This window comes from Talpa occidentalis, unplaced genomic scaffold, assembly GCF_014898055.3.
Source record: "Talpa occidentalis isolate TD23 unplaced genomic scaffold, MPIMG_talOcc4v2.1 talOcc4.9, whole genome shotgun sequence".
Classification (NCBI taxonomy): domain Eukaryota; kingdom Metazoa; phylum Chordata; class Mammalia; order Eulipotyphla; family Talpidae; genus Talpa; species Talpa occidentalis.
In genome coordinates this window covers 95173846-95195907 of record NW_023605305.1, presented here as the reverse complement: position 1 = coordinate 95195907, position 22062 = coordinate 95173846, and the positions used below count along the sequence as shown (strand labels likewise).

The following is a 22062-nucleotide window of genomic DNA, read 5'->3' as shown; positions in this document are numbered from 1 at the left end:
TTCACAGCACTGCGCTCAACCCACTGCACCACCAGGGAGGCCCCTACAGTTTTCCATTATGACAACAAATTACAATTTGTCTATATTACTCATAAACAACTAGATATTCTGTGTTTTCACTATTATGACAATGATATCCCTTGTACATTTCTCTTTATATACATTTATAGAGTTCACACAGTTTTTTGGTTTTTTTTTTTTGCATAGAAGACTGGGGTATAGGCCAGCGGTGTGGTGGTGGGGGGTGTGAGAGGATTTACCAGAGACAGAGTGGGGAGCAGAATAGAAGGATTTACTGAAATATGCTGTTAAGGGGAGCAGCTGGCCAGATAGAAGAGGTTTGCTGTGCTATATGTGGGTTAGCTCCCTGGTGGGGGATCGAACTCAGGCCATAGAGGTGATAGTGCTGAGACTCAACCCCTGCCAGGCCAGGAGGCCCCTATAGAGTTTATTTAGAACAGTTCATCTAGAAGTAGACTTCTTAGTTCCAGAATATGCACATTTCCAACTTCATTAAGCATTTCCCTTCAAAGTATAGAAAAGTGTATCTTTTCATTCCCCCCTACAACATCACCAATAATTGAAATTCTCAAATTTCCAAAAGACAAAATATGAAATTATTGCTGTGTTTATGTGTACATATGTATCCAAATATGCAGTAGCAATATGTCCAAAAATTAATAATATATAATTTAATTAAAAACACATTATTGCTTCAGCTAAACATAATCCTCAGTGGAGGATCTTATCCTGAAGTTGATGACTACTGATTGATCAGGGTGGGGTCCCCTGAAGATTGGGATGACTCTGACAATTTCTTAAAATTAGACAAAATAAGATTCTTCCTTTCACAAATGAACTCTTGTAGCATGGGATGTTCTTTGAGGCATTTTATTCAGAGTAGAACTATTTTTCAAAACTGGAGTCAATTCTCTCAAACCCTGTCAACTGCTTTATCAAACTGACATTATGTGATATTCTATGTTCTTTGTTTTCATCTCAAGGATGTTCTTAGCATTCACATAGAGAGGAGATTCCATCTCACAAAACTACTTTCTTTGCTCATCAATAAGCAAGTCCTTATTCATTCCAATTTTATCAAGAGATAGCAACAATTCATGTCCTCATTTTCCACTTCTAGTTCTCTTGCTATTTCTACCAATCTACAGTTACTTCCTCCACTTGAACTTGAACCCCTCAACATCATCAATGAGGGTTGGAATCAATTTCTTCCAAACTATTGTTAATATTGATATTTTGACCTCTTTCCCTGAATCACAAATGTTCTTCATGGTATCTAGAAGGTTGAATTGTTTCCAGAAGGGATTGCAATTGACACAGCCTAGCTCCATCAGAGAAATCATTGTCTATGGCAAATATAGTCTTATGAAATGTATTACTTAAATCACAGGACTTGAAAATAGAAACAACTCCTTGATTTCTGGTTACAAAATACATGATGTGTCAGCAAGCATGAAACCAACAAGGATCTCTTTGTATATCTTCATCAGAGTTCTTGAGTGACCAGGTGCATTATCAATGAGCATCAATATTCTGAAAGGAATCATTTTTTCCTGAGCAGTAAGTCTCAACAGTGGGCTTAAAATATTCAGTAAAGCATGATGGAAAGAGATATGCTTTCATCTAGGCTTTATTGTTCCATTATATAACACAGGCAGAATGGAATCAGCATAATTCTTAGGGGCCCTAGGATTTTTGGAATGTGAATGAGCACTGGTTGCAAATTAAACTCACCGCTGCATTGGTCCCTAACAAAAGAGTCACTCTATCCTTTGACGCTTTAAAGCCCTACAATAACTTCTCCTCTTTAGCCATAAAGTCCTTGATGCCATCTGCCTCCAATATAACACTGTTTTGTTTATATTGAAAAATCTGTTGTTTTGTGTAGCCACCTTCTTCAATTAGCTTAGATCTGGATAACTTGCTACCACTTCTACATCAGCACTTCTTGCTTCACCCTTCACTATGATTTCATGGAAATGGCTTCTTTTCTAAAACCTCATGAACCAATATGTGATAGCTTTTGCAGCTTCCTCATCTTTCTCAATCTTCACAGAAGTGGAGAGAGTTTGGGTCTTGCTGTAGCCTAAGGGAGTGTTGTGGCTAGTTTGATCTTTTATCCAGACATTAAAACTTTCTCTGTATCAGTAACAAGGCTTTTGGCTTTCTCATCATTCATATGTTCACTGAAAAGTATTTTAATTTCCTTCAAGAACTTTTCCTTTTAGTTCACAATTTGACTGGCCCAAGAGACCTAGCTTTTGGCCTCTTGACTTTTGACATACCTTTTTCACTAAGCTTGATTGTTTCGAGCTTTTGATTTCAAGTGAGAGAATGAAAGACACACAAATCTTCCTTTTACTTGAGTACTTACAGGCCATCACAGGGTTATTACTTGATCTAGTTCTAAGATTGTTATTTCTCAGGAAATAGAGAGTCCCAAGGAGAGTGAGAGAGATGGGAGAATGGCCACTTGCTAGAGCAATCAGAACACATATGATTAAGTTCACTGGCTAATGTGGGTTCAGTTCTTGTTGCTCCAAATCAGTTATAATAGTAATATCAATGGTCACTGATCACAGATCACCATAATCAATAATGAGAAATTTGAAATTTTGCAAGAATTATCAAAATGTGACACAGAGACACACAGTGGACACATGCTTTTGAGGAAATGGCACTGATAAACCTATTGAATGCAGAGTTGTCATAAATCCTCAATTTGTGTAAAAAACATTATCTGTGAAGTACGATGTGAGTACAACTGTAATAAAATGAGGTAGACCTGTATACATATTTAACTTTTGATAATTTATTCAGAATTAAGATTTTGTCACTTGAAGTGGAATACAGAACCTTTTAACAACATAGGTTCCATTACTGCTTCATATTTATATTGTAGTAGTCTAATGTATTATACCAACATACATTGAAAACCTCATTAGACAATATAGTTTTTTTCAACTGTCAGATACTATACTATTCTATTGAGAAGAAAAGTATTCCATTATATTTGCCAAATATTTACAATTACAATACATTATTTATTTGTACAAATAAGTATTTGTACAAATATTTATTTTTTTGTCCTTCCTTCATTCTTTAGGTTTCAAATTTCCCTCTGAAATGATCTTTTGCCTTAAGAACTTTCTTTAGAATTTATTTTATTTATTTGTCTTTGCTGCCTCTCTAAACCTCATTCAGTGAAAGTTTCTTTTTTTTTTTTTTAAGATTTATTTATTTATTTATACAAGCACTGGGTAGAGTCAGAAAAGCAGGAGGGTGAGAGAATTCACCAGAGCCAGAGCGGGGAGCAGAGCAGGCAGAAGGACCAAAGTACACTGCTGAGGGGAGCAGCAGGGGGCAGGAGAGGTCTGCGCACGATGCAGGACCCTCCTCCAGTGGCCGGGGAGCAGCTGGGGATCGAACCTGCGCTGCAGAGGCTGCGGGCAGCTTCACAACCCAGCGCTCAACCGCTGTGCCACCGGGGAGGCCCAAGTGAAAGTTTCTTAAAGATTAGTTGCAGTGTGGATTCTGAAATCATATTCATGCATTTTTCTACTCTATGACAATAAAATCCACTGGTCTACCTTGTACTTTGAGTGGATCATTTACACATACAAGATTTTGTAGTATTATCCTTTGGTCATCTGGAAAATATGGGTTTCCTGAGTTATATATTCAATAGCTGTCCCAAAGGGTGACATAGTTCATATATAATGTAAAAAAAAATTTTTGTTAATGTCACCAATCTCATCAGAAAAGTCTGCAAGTATTAGAAAGCTGTCAAATTCCTAATGGTAAATATAGGTTTTCCAAAATTTTAATTTTCAATTAAAAATTTGAATTTTATCATTGGCAACAAATACTATCAGTTGTTTTCCTTGATGTAACTGGCTCACACTGTTTATACTTAAAAGAATGTCAACCAAATATTCAAATCTAAATAACTATACTTTGTCAGTCTTAAGTTCTTTCATGTAAAAATATTGTTGCAGGGAAAAAAGGGAATTCAATTAGCAACTCAATTTCTCAAATGCTTCCTCTAAGACAGTCACTCCTCAGTATTTAGCAGAAGTGCTTTATAGAATTTATTTTAGAACAAGTCTGTTGGTGACAAATTCTCTAAGTTGTCCTTCACTTAACAATGTTTTTATGTATCTTAAAGAATTTGCTTGTTAGGGGCCTCCCTGGTGGCGCAAGCAGTTTAGCGCAGCGCTGTGAAGCTGTCGGCAGCATGGCGAGCAGATCTCTCCTGTCTCGCCCACTGCTCCTCTCAGCAGTGTATTTCATTTGTCTGCCTGTTCTGTTCCCCGCTCCATCTCTGGTGAATCCTCTCACCCTCCCGCGCATCTGTACCCCGGTTCTTGTATAATTAAAATAAATCTTTAAAAAAAAAAATTTGCTTGCTGGCCATAGAATTCTATGATGACAGTTTGTTTTTTAGCACTAAAAAAAATTATTCTTTTGTCTTTTAACCTTCATGGTTTCTAAAGAGAAATTCACATTAAATGAAGATGGGTTAGTAATATTTAAGGTTGTTTTCAGCATTCCTATTCCAAATATGCATTATATCTACTTAAAAAAACAAATAATATCTTACTCTTTCAATCTGTTTTTCCATTTCTTTATGCTGCTCAAGATGAATTTTCTTTGCCTTTTCAAAAGCTAAACAAATTTTCTCATGCTCTGTATTGATATTGGTTTCTAGACTTCTTATCTTTTCATTCTTTTCCTAAAATACAAAAACATGTTAACAGAATTTAACTGAGAACTGGTTTTACAAAAAGGTACATTAGTAAAGAATTATACTTGTCCTACTCTAAAGAATCACAGTAATTAATATATCCAACTATCAAATATTCAAATGTTTATAAAAGCAAAAGTTAGAAAAATTGTATCAAAATGAGAAAAACTGGACCCCTACCTACCTCCATACACAAATATTAATTTAAAATGGATTAGAGATCTGGATATAAGAACTGAAACCATAGAGTACTTGAAAGAAAACATAGGGACACACAACAGGACACCTACCTGTATTATGTATTTGGGCACTCAACTCTAATGGCAAGAGAAACAAAAGCAAAAATGAACAGTGGGACTACATCAAACTAAAGAGCTTTTGTACCTCAAAAGAAACCATCACAAAACAAAAAGGTAACCAACAGAATGGGAAAAAATCTTTGTATATTAGATATCTGACAAGGAGCTATTTCCAAAATAAACAAAGTACTTAAATAGTCCAATAACAAAAAAACAGACCCTGGGCCTCCCTGGAGGCGCAGCAGGTTGAACGCAGTGCTGTGAAGCTGTCCGCAGCCTCTGCAGCACGGGTTCCATTCCCAGCCGGCCAGGGAGATACCCACATAGTGTGGCAGACCTCTCCTGTCTCGCCCGCTGCTCCGCTCAGTAGTGTGTATCGGTTGTTTGCCTGTTCTGCTCCCTGCTCTGTCTCTGGTGAATCCTCTCACCCTCCTGCGCCTCTGGCCTGTACCCCAGCTCTTGTATAAAAATAAATAAATCTTAAAAAAAAAACAAACAACAGATCCTCATCAAAAAATGGGCAAAGGACCTAAAATAGACACTTTCTTAAAGAAGATAGTCAACTCATAGCAGGAATTTAGAAAACCTAAATAAGGGACCAGGAAAAAGACTAATTATAATAAAGAAAAAATCAAAATCAACAAGTAACTGTAAATCAGAGATACTCTACAGGGGGCATGGGGGAGGAGAGGATGGATTAGGGCCAAAATAAGAGAGGTGGGAATTGTATGGGGAATATATCCAAAATGAAAATGCATACATTGTGCAAAAATGAAAAATGATGTAAGAATTATATAAAATAAAATATTAAAAAAGAAGATATTCAGATGGCCTTCAGACATGAACAATTGTACATGACTTATCATGAAGGAAATGCAAATCAAAAGCACAATGAGAGGCCTCCCTGGTGTCCTAGGGGGTAAATCGCATCACTACTACCTCAAAGACCTGAGTTTGATCCCTGGCCAGGGATTATGCTCTCTACTCTGTCTCTGGTGAATCCTTTCACCTCACCCGCCTTTACACCCCACCCCCCCAACCCCGGCCTGCACTCCAGTTCTTCTATGCAAAAATAAATAAATAAAATCTTAAAAAAAACAAAACAACACAATGAGATAGCACTTATCTCTGTGAAAATGGCTCATATCAAAAATAATGGAAACAACAAAAGTTGGCAAGGATGTGGTGTAAAAGGAACTCTCACCCAGTTTGATGGGTATGCAAGTTGGTGCAGTCTCTATGAAAAAACAGTATGGAGATATCATAAGAAAATAAAAATAGAAATTTCATATGATCCAGCAATACCTCTGTTAGGTATTTATTCTAAAATTATGAAAACTCTAATATGAAAAGATTGATTTACATCCATGTTTATTGCAGCATTGTCCACAATTAGCAAGTCAGGGAACCAAACTAAGTACTATTCAATAGTCAAATGGTTAAAGAAAATGGAATATTACATAGTTGTTAATAAAGATAAAACAGAAATCTTTGAGACAAAACTGATGGACATCAAAGAGATTATGTTACATGAAATAAACCAGAAAGTGAAAAACAGATACCGGATGGCTTCGCTCATCTGTGGAATATAAATAACCTAAAAACATACACAAGCAAAATACTGCAGAAATAAATCTTGGATTTAAAGAATTTAATGATTACCAAAGAGAATGGTGGCAGGGTGGGTTAGGAGTAACAGACCAAGATGGGGTATTGGCTTGGGTGGTTTGATGAAGAGTGAGTGGAACATGTGGACATAAGGAAGAACAAAAATATAACCCCAAAATTAAAAAAAAAAAAAAAAGAACCAAATAGTCAGTGGGAGTTTCAAAATAAAAAAAAAAAAAAGAAGATAAATTATTCAACAATACTGAGAAGTGTATCGAAGAACTAGTCTTGTTTCCTTCAATACTATTATAAAAAATTTAAAATTAGATAAAAAATTACCAAATGAATAAACAGAATGAATAAACATAAAGATTAGCAAAATATATATTTTTCCTCTTGGTGTATTTTATGATGATAATACTAAAACAAACATGGTGTCACAGTGAATTTGTAGCCAAAAAAGGTAATTTTTACCATAAGCTCCTGTTCTAGCTCTGCATTTTTTGCAGCAATAGAGGAATAGGCAACTATTTTTTCTTCCAGCTGTTTCTCTAGAGTTAAAAGTTGTGAACATTTCTTTGTCATCTGAAACATATTGGAAAAAATATTTTAAAAATAATGTTAAGAAAGTGACATTTCAGAAGAAAAACATAGTGAAGACTAGATATATGACATAACATGTTCATCTGTGTAACTCACATTAATTCAGGCCCCATGTCTAAATAAGACTGCACACTAGCCTATTTTTTAAAAGTTGCTATTAAGACTGAAATTAGTATAATAAAATATCAGCAGTAGATATTTTTGGTGGTAGAATTGCTAATGATTTGTTTTCTAGTGTCCCTTTCTGTATTTTCAACAAAACTACATTAAATTTGTAATTTAAAAGTTATTAATCATAGTACTTGACAATCTTCTAAGTAAGCTAAAAGCTATAATCACAGATTGGCTATATCTCCTTTCCCATTACTTACTTAAGTTCCTATCCTACAGTACTTTTTCTTAGTTTTAGCTATGGAGTTTAAGATGAGAAGTCAGACATTTAAAAAGTACCCTCAGAGTCAGCTGCAGTCTCTGGTTTGAACATTGAGTATTTTATATGTATGTGGTTCTGGTCCACAATTATCTGAGGTATCATAGTTTTCTCATCAGATAGTCACAAAACATATTTTAACTACTTTATAGAATATAATCCATAGCAGGGGCCTCGCTGGTGGCCAAAGGGTTAAGACGCAGCACTATGAAGCTACCCACAGCCACTGCAGCATGAGTTTGATCTCCAGCCAAGGCACATAGCACAGCAGATCTCTCCTGACTTGCCCACTGCTCCCATAAGCAGTGTATTTCAGTCAATAAATCTTTAAAAAATATATAATCCACAGCAGATATGCATAAGATTCATATGCAGGTATTTAAAAATGCAGATTCCACAGCATTATTCCATATCTACTGGATCTGAATTTCTAATACAATGTTTATTTATCTAATTTTTAAAAAGATTTATTTATTTATTTATGCAAACAAGAACTGGGGTACAGGCCACAGGTGGTGGGGGGTGAGAGGATTCACCAGAGACAGAGCAGAGAACAGAACAGGCAGGCTGACTGAAATACACTGCTGAGGGGAGCAGTGGGCGAGATAGGAGAGATCTGCTGGGTGAGACAGGAGAGGTCTGCTGCACCATGTGAGTAGCTCCCTGGCAAGCGGGGGACTGAACTTCTGATACAGAAGCTGTGGATAGCTTCATAGTGCTGTGCTTCACCTCCTGTACCCGCAGAGAGGCTCCAGTTTACAATGTTTAACAGGCTTCTTTACTTATAAAGATATATTAGTCAGACTAACTTATGTTTGGAAAAAACAATAAAGTACAATGTAGTGTAAGTTTCACCTAATTTGACACCTTATAGCACCTACAAAGTATTTTCCTACCTTTAACAGTTTAAAACACAAAAGTTAAAAAAAAATCCAAAGGTTTCCCAATATAATTTTTTAAAATTTATAACTTATATTGTACCATTAATTATTTCAAATGTATAAACCTGGAATTAAATATATAATTTTTACAAAACCCCTCAATACATTTTTTGTTTCAAAATTCAATACATATAAATAGCAAATTCAAGCTTACTTCACTTTCAAGTTTGCTAGAGTTTGAAGCTTTTTCTAGCAGCTCCTCTTGAATCAGCTGAAACTGACTAGTTCTGTGGGCCATATTAACTTTCAAATCAGAATTCTCAGCTTCTATTTCCATCAACTTAGTTCGTAGTTCTTCTATTCCAGAAACAAGTCTTTGCCTTTCTTTCTCATATTGCTTGTGTACAGTATGTTGATTTTGATTGTTTATACTTTCTGTAGATAAATATAAAATGGAAATTGTTCTGTAAAAACTTCAAGAATAAAAACCTATTTCAATGCTGAAAGATTTAATCATAAACAAGGATTAGTTTCTAATCTAAAGAAAGGATATAGCGAATAAGATATATTAAAGAAAAGAAAAGAAAGGTAAGTGGTAAGTAAGGTACCTTCAATTAATAAAGAGGGAATAAGTTCTTCTGAATCGCTTGCTTTTCTGGACTATTCCTTTGTACCAGAAGGACTATTCATTGTACCAAAAAAAGCCCTTCCTCACCTTTACAGAATCCCTTTTTTTAATAGAAATCATTATAAAAACAATAATTGTTAAAAAGATAAATCACTGTGTTTTTTTAAGTTCTGTCTTCTTAAACTTAAACTAGTCATAAAATTTATTTGGACATCCTGTGATCGTTAAGAACTCAGTAGAGCTAAGGCAGTGGGGAAAGAAGGGTGTGGCCATTCCACAGTGGGCTTGGACTGTGGCGCAGCTATGCAGTGAGCAGTTACTCAAGAAGGTCATTATTAAGTTTCTACAAGAGCAAAGTTCAGATTTGTTTCTTGCAGAACATAAGTTATTATGAAACATTTAAAATGTGGCAAAGACAGCTAACAAGGGCAATTTGGTTATAGCTTACAGAATTTTTTTGAAAGTAAGCTTTCATGGGTACTTAAAGTATGTGTCCAAGCAGGTAAAAAGTATATAACTTAATGAATATAAACACAAAGAAACTAACCCTGAAGAAACTCTGGATAAGGATCCATCAAAATACACAAAACTTGTTCGTTAAAAACAAGATAAAACCTACTTTACCAAAAAGGGAGATGTTGTTCAGTGCTAATATACAGAACACTACAGGACAGACTATATTTTTTTATAGATAATTATTTCTTAAGATTTATTTTATTTATTTATGCATACAAGAGCTAGGATGTGGGCCAGAGGTGCTGGGCGGGGAGAGAGGGGTGAGTGGATTCACCAGAGACAGAGTGGAGAGCAGAACAGCTGGACTGACTGAAATATACTGCTGAGGGGAGCAACAGGCGAGACAGGAGAGGTCTGCTCCACCATGTGGGTTATCTCCCTGGCCGGGGATGGAACTTGTGCTGTGGTGGTTGCAGATAGCTTCATAGTGCTGAGACTTAACCCCTTGTGTCACCAGGGAGGCCTAATTATTTCCTTTTTTTTTTTTTAACTTTTTATTCATTAAACTTTTTTTCTTATATTGTTGTAGTCCCCACAGCTCTCCTGCCACCAGCTCATCCATGAACCATCACCATATTCCCTCGTATTCTTCCCTCCCCTGTTTCGACCCCCTTCTGAGCGATTTGCCTTAGATCTATGGTCAACTTGCTAGTTTTGACTTTTTCTTGACCTCTTCTTTGGTTTGTCTATATTCCGCCAATAAGTGAGACCATCAGATCTTTATCTTTTTCCTTTAACTCATGCTATTTGCAGCAACATGGATGCAGCTGGAAGATTTTTTTAAATATTTTATTTTATATAATTCTTACATCATTTTTCATTTTTGCACAATGTGTGCATTTTCATTTTGGTTATATTCCCCATACAATTGCACCTCCCCCTTATTTTGACCCTAGTCCTTCCTCTCCCCGCCACTCCCTGCCCCCATAGTGTGTCTCTGGTTTACAGCTGTTTGTTGATTTTGATTTTTACTTTGTATTAATTAGTCTTTTTCCTGGTCCCTTATTTAGGTTTTCTAAATTCCTGCTATGAGTGAGATCATCTGGTATTTTTCTTTTTCTTTCTGACTTATTTCGCTGAGCATGATCCCTGGAAGGATTATTTTTGATACTAACAATAAACCAGTTCCAAGAAGAAAAATTCCAAGCCTTCAAATTTTAAGGTTAGGGATCTCCTTGGTGGCGCAGGAGTTAAAGACAGAGCTATCAAGCTATCACCAACCACCGCAGCATGAGTTCAATCCCCAGCCAGCCAGGGAGCAATCCACATGGTGTAGCAGACCTCTTCTGCCTCCCCTGCTGCTTCCCTCAGCAGTTTATTTCAGTAGCTCTGCATGTTCTGCTCCCCACTCTGTCTCTGGTGAATCTTCTCACCCCACCTCACCTCTGGTTTACACCCCAGTTCTTGTATGCATAAACAAATCTTTAAAAAAATAAAATAAAAGGCTTGATTGAACCACAATTGTGATATCATCTCACACCAGTAAGAATGGCCTACATTGAAAACACTAACAACAAATAATGCTGTTGAGGATGTGGAGAAAAAGGAACCCTTTTAACCATTGCTGGTGGGAATGGAAACTGGTCCAACCACTATGGAAAGCTATGTGGAAGACTCTCAAATTACTGAAAACAGATCTACTATATGACCCAGCAATTCTACTCCTAGGAATCTATCCAAAGGACACAAAATCATTAATTCTAAAGGAAACTTGGGGGCCTCCCTGGTGGTTCAAGGGGTTAAGATGCAGTACTATGAAGCTAACCACAGCCACTGCAGGACAAGTTTGATCCCCGGCCAGGGAGGTGACCCTTATGGCTCAGCAGACCTCTCCTGTCTAGCCCGCTGCTCCCCTCAGCAGTGTGTTTCAGTAGATCTGCCTGTTCTGTTCCCCGCTCTGTGTCTGCTGAACCCTCTAACCCACTGCATCTCTGGTCTGCACCCCAGCTCTTGTATGCATAAATAATCTTTAAAAGAAAACAAAACAAAGGAAACGTGCACCTCTATGTTCATTACAGCACTATTTATGATAGCTAAGATATGGAAACAACGTAAATGTCCAAAAACAGATGACTGGATTAAGAAGATGTAGCATATATTCACAATGGAATATTACTCAGCGATCAAAAAAGAAACTCATGCCATTCACAGCAACATGGATGGAGCCGGAAGGGATTATGCTCAGCAAAATAAGTCAGAAGGAGAAAGAAAAATATCGGATGATTTCACTTATAGGAGCTATATAGGGAAGCCAAACAAGGGGTAGGGGAAGAAAAAAAGAGAGAGAGACAAAACTATCAGGCAAACTATAAATCAGAGACCTACAGCAGGGGTGGGGGAAGGGATCAAAATAGGGGAGGGAAAAGCACAAGAGACTATGGTGACTGTGACTTGGTGGTGGAAATTTTATGGGGATTACACCTGAGAGGAAAAATCATGCATTACACGAAAATGAATAATGATGTAATATATATGTGTATATATATATATATATGTATATATATACACATATAAATACATATACATATAAATACATTTAATAATAGAAAAGGGCTTATTGGAAAAATAAAAGAAAAAGAAAATGAAAAAATTTAAAAAAAAAGAAAAAAAGAAAAGGCTTGATTGGAAATTGAACCAGAATGGGCTCATGGGAAGAAAGGACAACTTAAAGCCAAAATTCCACCAAATGCAAAACTCATTTTGAAATGCAATTAGTGGATACTGATTGAGATAGCAATAGTTCATCCAGATCTAAAGACATCAGCAACAATAAAACATGTCCTTGAAGAAATTTATGTAACTAATTAGAACTGATTACTATTTTAAAGAAATAGTCAACTAGAATATCAAGAAGTTGGGCTTCCCTGGTGGTGTAAGGGGTTAAGCACCGCACTATGAAGCAATCCATAGCCTCTGCAGCACGAGTTTGATCCCCGGCCGGCCAGGGAGCAACCCACATGGCAGACCTCTCCTGACTTGCCCATTGCTCCCCTCAGCAGTGTACTTCAGTCAATCTGCCTGTTCTGTTCCCCACTCAGTCTCTGGTGAATCCTCTCACCCCCCACATCTATGGCCTGTACCCCAGCGCTTGTATGTATAAATAAATAAATCTTTAAAAAAAAAAGAATATAAAGAAGTTAAGTCAGAACTTATTTACTTGATCCCCAACTTTTAAAAATTGTAATCCCTTATAAATCCCTTAAGTCTAAGATATTTCTCTGCAGCTATGTAAAACACTGGTTAAGGAGAATTGATTTTCCTCAAGCTTCATACAATAACCTAAAAAAGCTCATTAAAAATGAATCTAATGTAAAAAAAACATTTTGATATTACATTTGATATACACAAATGCAGGTTCAAAAGCTGAAAAGACTGAATCCTTCCTAGCCTAAAGTTGTAAATGAGAATTCAGTGATGTTTTTTAAAACTACTTAAGGTTATCAGAATTGTTTAAATATACTTTCTCCACTATAAACTTTATACTCACATACCCACCCCAAGTAACTGAGTTTTTAGGAGTATTTTAAAAAAGAATAATGTAAATGACTACATGAGAACACATAAAGATATAGAGACAGAAATGCACTATGCCTTCAAAGGTTGTATAAGTACTATTTCCCACATCCCTAATACTTCATTTCTAGGTTCTCATTAGCTCTGTTCTTCTTTTATGAATGATATATTACATCACCACCTCTAACAATTAGCATTCTCTCTCCTAATCTCATCAATCTCTTCCTTAGTCTCTCTAATCATTTAGATATCTAATTTTCTCTCATTTCTGCTGTTCTTAGTTCATCATATTTGAAGATAAACCATGACAAATTAAAAATGCATACGTTTAACTATCAAGGCAACCACTGAAAAAAGTAAAAGGTACACTTAATTGATCAATAGTGGAAATTAAAAAATGGAACAGTAAAACATACTTGATCCAAAAGAAAACAGGAAAGATGAACAAAGGTCAATAGAATAAATAGCAAACAAATAGCAAGATGGCAAATCTAAGCCAAAAAAAAAAAAAGAAAAGAAAAAGTGATTTAAACACTCCAACTGAAGAGCAAAAAAAGGTCTGACTGATGATAAAAGAACTAAAGTGTTCTTACAGAAAAGTTATGTTCTGGGGATTTAATGTACAACATGGTGGCTATGGTAAATATTGTATTGTACATTTAAATACTGCTAAGAGAATAGATTGTAAACATAAGAAAAAAATTTGCAGCTATGTGTGATGATGTATGGGAACTAAAATTCCATGGCAATCATTTCACACATATGCATATATTAATCATTATGCCATCACCTATAACTAATACAATGCTATATGTCAATAATGCCAATAAAAAGATGGCTGGAGTGGCTATGTTAATTTCTGCAAAGTAGGCCTCCTAACAAATAAGATATCAGAAGATAAAAAGAGACAGTTACTATAATAATGGGGTCCATTCAACAATACATAACCATCTTAAATGTGATATATAAATAACATGTTCAAAATGTCAAAGCAAAGACTAAATGAACTAAAAAGATAAATTAACAAACCTACATATAAAATGTATAAATGTAACAAACCTACATATAAATAAGATAGATATATTTGAAGATTATTTTTTGAACAATTGATAAAACAATTTCATTAAAAATCTTTAAGATATAAAGAAGGCAAATAGCACTACCAACCAATTAAATATGATTGACATTCAAAAACAATTTTTACAGAACACACAAAACACCCAATAATTACAGAACACACAGTATTTTCAAGTGTATCTGGAACATTCATCTACATCATATACTGGTCAATAAACCAAGTCTCAACACTTATAAAAATGATATCACTTGTGGGCCTCCCCAGTGGCTCAGCGGTTAAGTGCTGGGTTGCAAAGCTGCCCACAGCCTCTGCATCGCCAGTTCGGGCCCTGGCCACTGGCGAGGGTCCCACATGGCACGCATACCTCTCTTGTCTCGCCCCCGCTGCTCCCCTCAGCAGTGTACTTGTCAGTCTCCCTGTTCTGTTCCCCGCTCTGGCTCTGGTGAATTCTCTCACCCTACCATGCTTCTGACTGTACTCAGTACTTGTATAAATAAATGAATAAATCTTTAAAAAAAAATGATATCACTTGCATTCATGAATTAGGTAGTTTAATAAGGAAACAACTTCATGTCTACCACCATAACAAAAAGATCCGGAAAATTCCTAAAGATTTGAGAAAAAACACACATACACAGTCCATAAGTCAAAGAAGAAATCACAAATATTTAAGATCTCTGACCTGAACAAATGAAAATACAAAATATAAAAATTAATGGGATGCAGCTTAAGCACTGCCTAAAGCAAAGTTTATTCCCTTTAATATATTAGAAAAGAAGAAAGGTTTAAAATCAATAATCTAAGCTTTCACTTTAAAGAAATTAAAAAGAGAAAATTAAACTCAAAGTAAACTGGAAAGGAGAACAAGGACACTGCGAAATGTCTTAATTGTGGTAATAAGTATATAAACATGAAAAAATCAAATATGACAAAATATATGAAACTATATATTTTAGGGCCTCCCCGGTGGCGCAGCAGTTAAGCGCTGGGCTGCAAAACTGCCCACAGCCTCTGCAGCACCGGTTCAATCCCTGGCTGCAGGGGAGGGTCCTACATGGCACGCAGACCTCACCTGCCGCGCCTGCTGCTGCCCTCAGCAGTGTCCTCCGTCTGTCTGCCTGTTCTAGCTCTGGTGAATTCTCTCACCCTCCGGCGCTTCTGACTATACCCAGTGCTTATATAAATAAATTAATTAATTTTTAAAAAACTATGTATTTTAAATGGGTATATTTTATAAATTTTACCTTGATAAAGTGCATTTTCAAAGAATGATGTGAAGTTTGAGAATTGAAATAATTTGTGCTTTTATCAACCGACAGCTAGTAGTAAAATAATATCAACGGTTTGATAATAGAAATCAGAGTTGAAAATCCATTTTTTTAAAAACTATCATAAAGTTTATCATTTATTTAAAAAATTTAATATACTTACCTACTTGATTACCTCCTAGTTTTACAGGTTCTGTTTCTAAAATATTTAATTTGCCACTTTCTTGGTTTTCTTTACAAGAAATTATATTCTGAGGTAACTGATTCACAGTCAGGTCTGCATGAAGTTTTTGAATTTCTGCCTCTTTTATTGCAAGTTTAACCCTGGTACAAGAGAAAAGAAGACAAAAAATGGAATGATTACATAAAAATATCTCAAACTATCTTTATCTTTTAAGTTAATAAAAATTTTAAAATTCTAATTAATCAGTCAACTGTTGGGGAGGATATGGAAACATATAACACTCACTGAACCATAAACTAGATTAGCTACTTTAGGAATTTGACTGTACCTAGTAAAATAAAAAATGTGCATATCCTATGACCCAGCAATTTCACTTTTAGGAATATACAATAGAGAAACTCTCCCATATTTCACAAGGAAATATATGTTCTTTGGAGCACTCTTTATAACAGAAGAAAGCCAGAAGTAAAGTAACTATCAGTAAAGGAATAAATTGTGACATATAGTACAGACTCTTAGGCAGTTATTAAAATCATACTAATCCACCCATTGATCAATCACTCTACCTAGCCACCTCAACATGGATAAATTTAAGATGATGCTGAGTGAAAAAAGCAAAATTACAAACAATGTAGACATATAGTATATTTGTATATGGGGGGTGTGTGTAAAAATGCAGAAAATAGATTGGAGAATATATACTCAATTTATGATGATGGATACTTAGGAAGAGAATGGGACAAGCGGTAAGGATTGAAAGGTTTTATCTATTCTATAATGCTTGATTTTGTATTTAAAGAAACAAACTTGGAAACAATTATCACAAAATATTAAAAAGAAACAACTGGATTATGGATTTGTTATGACACTCTGGACTTTTCTGTTTATTTTTTTACTTCTCCACTAAAGATTTTAATTTAATTACCAATATAAGAAAATATTTTCTGTAACTTCAAGATCTGAAAACCATACCTCAATTCTGATATCACCATTTTATTTGCCTCACAGCAGTCAATGTAACTGTCTTCTTTGTTTGACAAACTATTCATCTGGTGCTTAGAAAGTGATGATTTAAAACCAAACATTTCTCTCTTTAACTGCAAGTTAAAAAAAAATAATATATAAACTAATAATATCTATGATGAATTTTTTTTAATCCAGAACCCCATGTTTGATAAATTGTATGAATTTAAATAGAAACATCTTAATGTACATCAATAGGAGAATGTATAAATACATTATAAGATACCAAGAATGGGAAAACTACAATAGTTAAAATAAACCTGTTTTGTATAAATCATTGTGGAGATATCACATAATATTGAATGAAAAACAACAGAGGCATGGGTAATATTTTAAAAAACACTAAACTACCATTTATTCACTTCTACATGTACATATAAGTGGTAATATTTAAAATATGGGTGAAGAGACATCAATTTCAGAATAGTGGCTACATCTGAGGAGAGAGGGAAAGAACTGGATATGAAAAATTATTTTAAGCTGATTTATTTACCCGTAGAATTTTATTCTGAAAACATTTGGAGATTGCAATGTTACCCATATTTAGCAAATACTGTGCTACACTGATCTCTATACTTTTCTGCATGTTTGAATAATGCAGAATTTTTTAAATTAGTTGTAAAAGGGGTAAGGTAAGCACTTAATCATTACTACCTTCAAATTATAACCAAATCATACTTTATGGAAATCAAAAATATTTTCATTTTTTCAAACCATGTTATTCTTAACACTGCATCAAACACAGGTATAGATTACTACTCCAACTTCAGAAATACACATCAAGTAATTCTTGATACTGAGTTCAAGTGAGAATATCAATTTAATATGAATGTTATTTGCATGTGATTACATAAAATTTTCAAAAGTAAACAGTACATTAAAATTCTAAGCAAATAGCATCCTAGGAAAACAGATGCAAGTAAGGGCTGGGAACCCTCGGAAACATATTAGCTACTAACTTAGTAGCTATTTCTATATTTCTTCTCCAGTAAAATGATGGTGGTTGAATTAGATGATTTATAAGGTCCCTATCAGCTTCCTGACTCCATGACAGTTAAAAATTTTGATGTGTATGTATGTCATCTATTGTTAAACCAAATACAACACATTTACCTAAAGCCTTCTCCTGACACCAAACTTATTTTACATCTATCCATAACAAATTTTTGATATAAGTATACTTACCTTCTTCTTAATCTCATTTACAAATATGGTCATACATATAAAAATCAAAGGAAAAAAAGGCAGCCACCTGCTATCATAAAAACAATATAAAAGTTCTATTTCATTTTAACAAGTAGCTCAACATAATTAGTCATTAGGGAAATAAACCAAATATACCACATTTATCTATTTGTTGAGAAAGAAATTGTTGACTGAAAGTATTGACATGTGAGGAAAAAGAGAAGATAATAAAGCAATCACAAAATGATCTCTTATTAAAAACTTAAGTAAAGGGCCTCCCTGGTGGTGCAAGTGGTCAAGCTGCAGCACTATGAAACTATCAGCAGCCTCTGCAGAACGAGTTCGATAGCCGGCCAGGGAGCTAACCGACATGGTGCAGCAGACCTCTCCTGTCTAGTCAGCTGCTCAGCAGTGTATTTCAATCAATCCACCTGTTCTGTTCCCCACTCTGTCTCTGGTGAATCCGCTCACCCCCGCACCTCTGGCCTATACCCCAGTTCTTGTATGCATAAATAAATCTTTTTTTTAAAAAAAAGAGCTTAAGTAAAATTTTCTTTTTCACACATACTTACTGGCAACTGGGATATAATTTTTTCCAAACTTTTCAGTTCCACCCTTGAACTTTCTATTTCTTGCTGACACAAATCCAGTCGCTCATTCTGCGTTGCAACACGGACCTTTAATTCTCGGTTTTCATTCATTAGAGAAAATTTTTCTCTAAGTATTTCATTTTTGTCCTCTAACTCATTGTCTAGTTTCAGAATAGTTTGTCTAGATTCAGTGAGTTGTGCCATGACTTCTGAATTTTTCACTGCCATGACTCTTAATTTTTCTTTTCCAATATTATTTTCTTCTTTTAACTGCCTGTAAAGAAGCATTAAAATGAAAATAAAATATGCACTCATTTTCAATAAGCATATTTAGTTAATCTCACTTTCAAAATATTTTTAAAAAATTCAGAAATAATAATGCCACACACAGTTATTGGGTGCTATGTCTGTTTGCCAAGCACTTTTAACTTTATGTGGCTAATACATGTTTATACATGAGGAAATTGAGGCACAGAAAGGTTATGAAACTTGCCCAATGTCTCACAGTTAATTAGTAGGGAAGAATAAAGATAACCCCCCATCCTGGAAATATTTCCGCACCCTTTATAAAAGTTTAAGACAGGAGCTCTAACTTTAAAATCCTCACACAACACTTTGAAGTATCAAGTAAGTTTTAGATTTTATTAAAGAAAATCATGAATTGCTAGCCAAAATCTAGAAAACAAAGCCTAATCAACCATCAACAGATTACTAGGCGGCAATATTTTAAAATATTTCAAATATATATATACACACAGATATATATATGTATATATAAATAAATGTTAAACAGAACAATCTAATGTTTAGAACTGTTATTGTATTTCACTACTTCTTTTCACATTTTTATTAAACACCTCTAAAGTGAGGTAAACTAGGTGATTCTTCATAATTTGAAGAATGTTTTACTAACTAGCTAATATGGTCACACTGTAAGGGCTCTAGAAAATTTCTAATTTTCTCTAAATATATGCAAAGCAAATAGTTTATTATATTATTCTACATACTTAAAGCCATACTTACAATAACAAAATATTCTATTTTTAGATGTTTCAGGGTTTTTTCATTTATACATGAAAATCATTTTTCACAACAGGATACTGTACCTTAACTTATCTTTCAGTATTTCAAGTTCACTTTTATATAGACCACACTTTTCTTGTAGCCTTTTATTTTCTTTTTCACAATTAGTTAGATTTTTCTCTAATATTTCTTCTTCAGCTTGGACCTAAAACAATAATTTAAGTGGACACACAATTATGGTCATTATGTGGTCATAAGTTTTAGGTGTTTCAAATTAAAAAACAGTGATTCCAGAATTAAGTAAAAAGTGTGGAATAATTATTCCATACGCTAAAGTGACCAGCCTTGTGGTGGAAGGAACAAGGTGAACTTCCTGAGCACTAACCACTGACAGAGAGGGAAAGGCTATGACCTGCCCAGAAATCCTTAGGAGTCAAAGAGAAAGGAGCAAAAGCACTATCATCTGAAAACAAGAGCACTATCACACGGCTTCAAGTGGACAAGGCAAGCAACTCATGTAGGGATGCTATATCAAGTTAGCAAAGACTAATTTTAAGGCAAATGTTCCAGAGAAATAATTTTTGAAATCTTAGCTACAAAATACTCCCACTAGAATCAGCCCCAAACATAACAGATGAAAGTACCCAGTTTGGAGGGGTGGAGTAGAGAATTTGACAAATTTGCCCCCTTTCCTTTGTTACATCTACTTAACTATAAGGCTCTGCTTAGTACAGTTTGAAATTGATAAACTTAGGGAGACATATGAAAAAATCATCTTCTATTTTCCTCTTCTAAAAAGTCCTTCCTCTTCCCAAGGATAGTTCCCTACTAAGTACTCTCCTTTCACCTATAGATTACTTTATTTAAAATCCCTTCCATGGATCATGCTCAGCAAAATAAACCAGAAAGAAAAAGACAAATACCGGATGGTCTCACTCATAGCAGGAATTTAGAAAAGCCTAAATAAGGGACCAGGAAAAAGACTAATCGCAATAAAGTAAAAATCTAAATCAACAAGCAACTATAGACCAGAGACACACTACAGTGGGGAGTGGAGGGAGAAGAAAAGGGATTAGAGTCAGAAAAAGGGGGTGGGAATTGTATGGGGAATATAATCAAAATGAAAATGCACACATTATGCAAAAACAAAAAATGATGTAAGAATTATATAAAATAAAATAATTCATTAAAAAAATTCTGAACAAAAAAATAAATAAATAAAATCCCTTCTATGATACTTTATTGCCTTGGTTTTCAAAACAGCTATCTGATTAGTCACACTCAAAACTTCAGTGTCTAATGGATGTTGATTTTTAATTTTTAATAATAATATTTTTCTTCTACCCTTCATCTTTCCTTGAACAAACTCATGAACTTGCTCTGCTTCAATTATTATCTCAAGATAGAAGTAATCCACATCAGTAGCTCTGGACCAGATCTCTTGTCTAAGAATATCTGTGCATCTGACATGTGGTTTTCTTCTAATCAGATTTTATTACAATGTTTTATTATTTAAACATATTAAATGAATGTAATAAAAACACTATATTATTACTGTATTGATTTAGTTCGAGGAAATGTCTCTGTAAGAGGAAGGAATGAGGTCCTCTCAGGGTTATAGGTCCAGGAGACCAGCTGAAGGTTACATAGTCTACGCGGCCTTCATGTTCATTGAGGTGATCAGAACAAATTTTCTGCTTTATTCCATAACTCCAACCTCTACTCATTCACTCCATCTTTCTCTATAAACTTTGTTTCTTCTCTTGTCTCTACCTGCACTATTTGTTTTCAAAAGTTTCTGCTCATCATCTCTAACAAGTACCAATTTTTATTTCAATGATTTCATTATGAATGAGATCATAAAAGTTATTACCCACCTTAACTACCATAAAAATATTATATTTTGTCTACTTTTATTTCTAGAATTGGACAGAAATAGTAAATACTGAATTTGCACAACTGCCTCTTACCTTTTCCAGTTTTTCAGCAACTTTTTCTTTATAATGTTGAAAGGCTTTACTCAGCTCTTCAGCATTAAATAGGGCTTCATTCCTTTGTCGTTCAGCTCTGAAATTTAGAAAGGGCTAATTAATAAAAGAAAGAATACTCTGTAGTGCTATAGTAAGCAAAACAAAACTTATATTTAACTGTAAGGAATAATTAAAATGAAGAAAATTTCCCTATACTAAAAAAGAGCATTACACTTAAATGACAAAACAGAAAATAAGGATTGGACTACGGTAGTTTCCTTACTATGAAATATCAATATGAAAAATAAAATATAACATGAAGAACTTATAAAATAAACTTTACACATTGACAATTTTTTTCTCTGTCTGAAAGAGATTAGGGAAGTAGCCTGAGGCTATATAATAATTTTCCAAAGAGAGGTATTATAAAATCAATTCACTACCTAGAATGTTAAAAATATTCAGTAAATTCTGTGACCTTTGCACAAGTTCAGT

General features: G+C 34.6%; 1 protein-coding gene across 6 annotated transcripts in view; it reads right to left on the bottom strand.

The window, feature by feature from the left end:
* The window catches only part of CCDC18 (coiled-coil domain containing 18), a 90692-nt gene that overhangs the window by 48389 nt on the left and 20241 nt on the right, over nucleotides 1-22062 (bottom strand). For all 6 annotated transcript variants that reach the window (XM_054691754.1, XM_054691753.1, XM_037501211.2 and 3 more), the window contains 8 exons: nucleotides 21568-21664; nucleotides 19681-19802; nucleotides 18557-18848; nucleotides 16749-16873; nucleotides 15756-15916; nucleotides 8804-9024; nucleotides 7150-7260; nucleotides 4625-4756 (listed from right to left, as the gene is read on the bottom strand). In XM_054691754.1, the coding sequence (XP_054547729.1) occupies nucleotides 4625-4756; nucleotides 7150-7260; nucleotides 8804-9024; nucleotides 15756-15916; nucleotides 16749-16873; nucleotides 18557-18848; nucleotides 19681-19802; nucleotides 21568-21664 (1261 nt within the window). The remainder of the gene's footprint in view (nucleotides 1-4624; nucleotides 4757-7149; nucleotides 7261-8803; nucleotides 9025-15755; nucleotides 15917-16748; nucleotides 16874-18556; nucleotides 18849-19680; nucleotides 19803-21567; nucleotides 21665-22062) is intronic.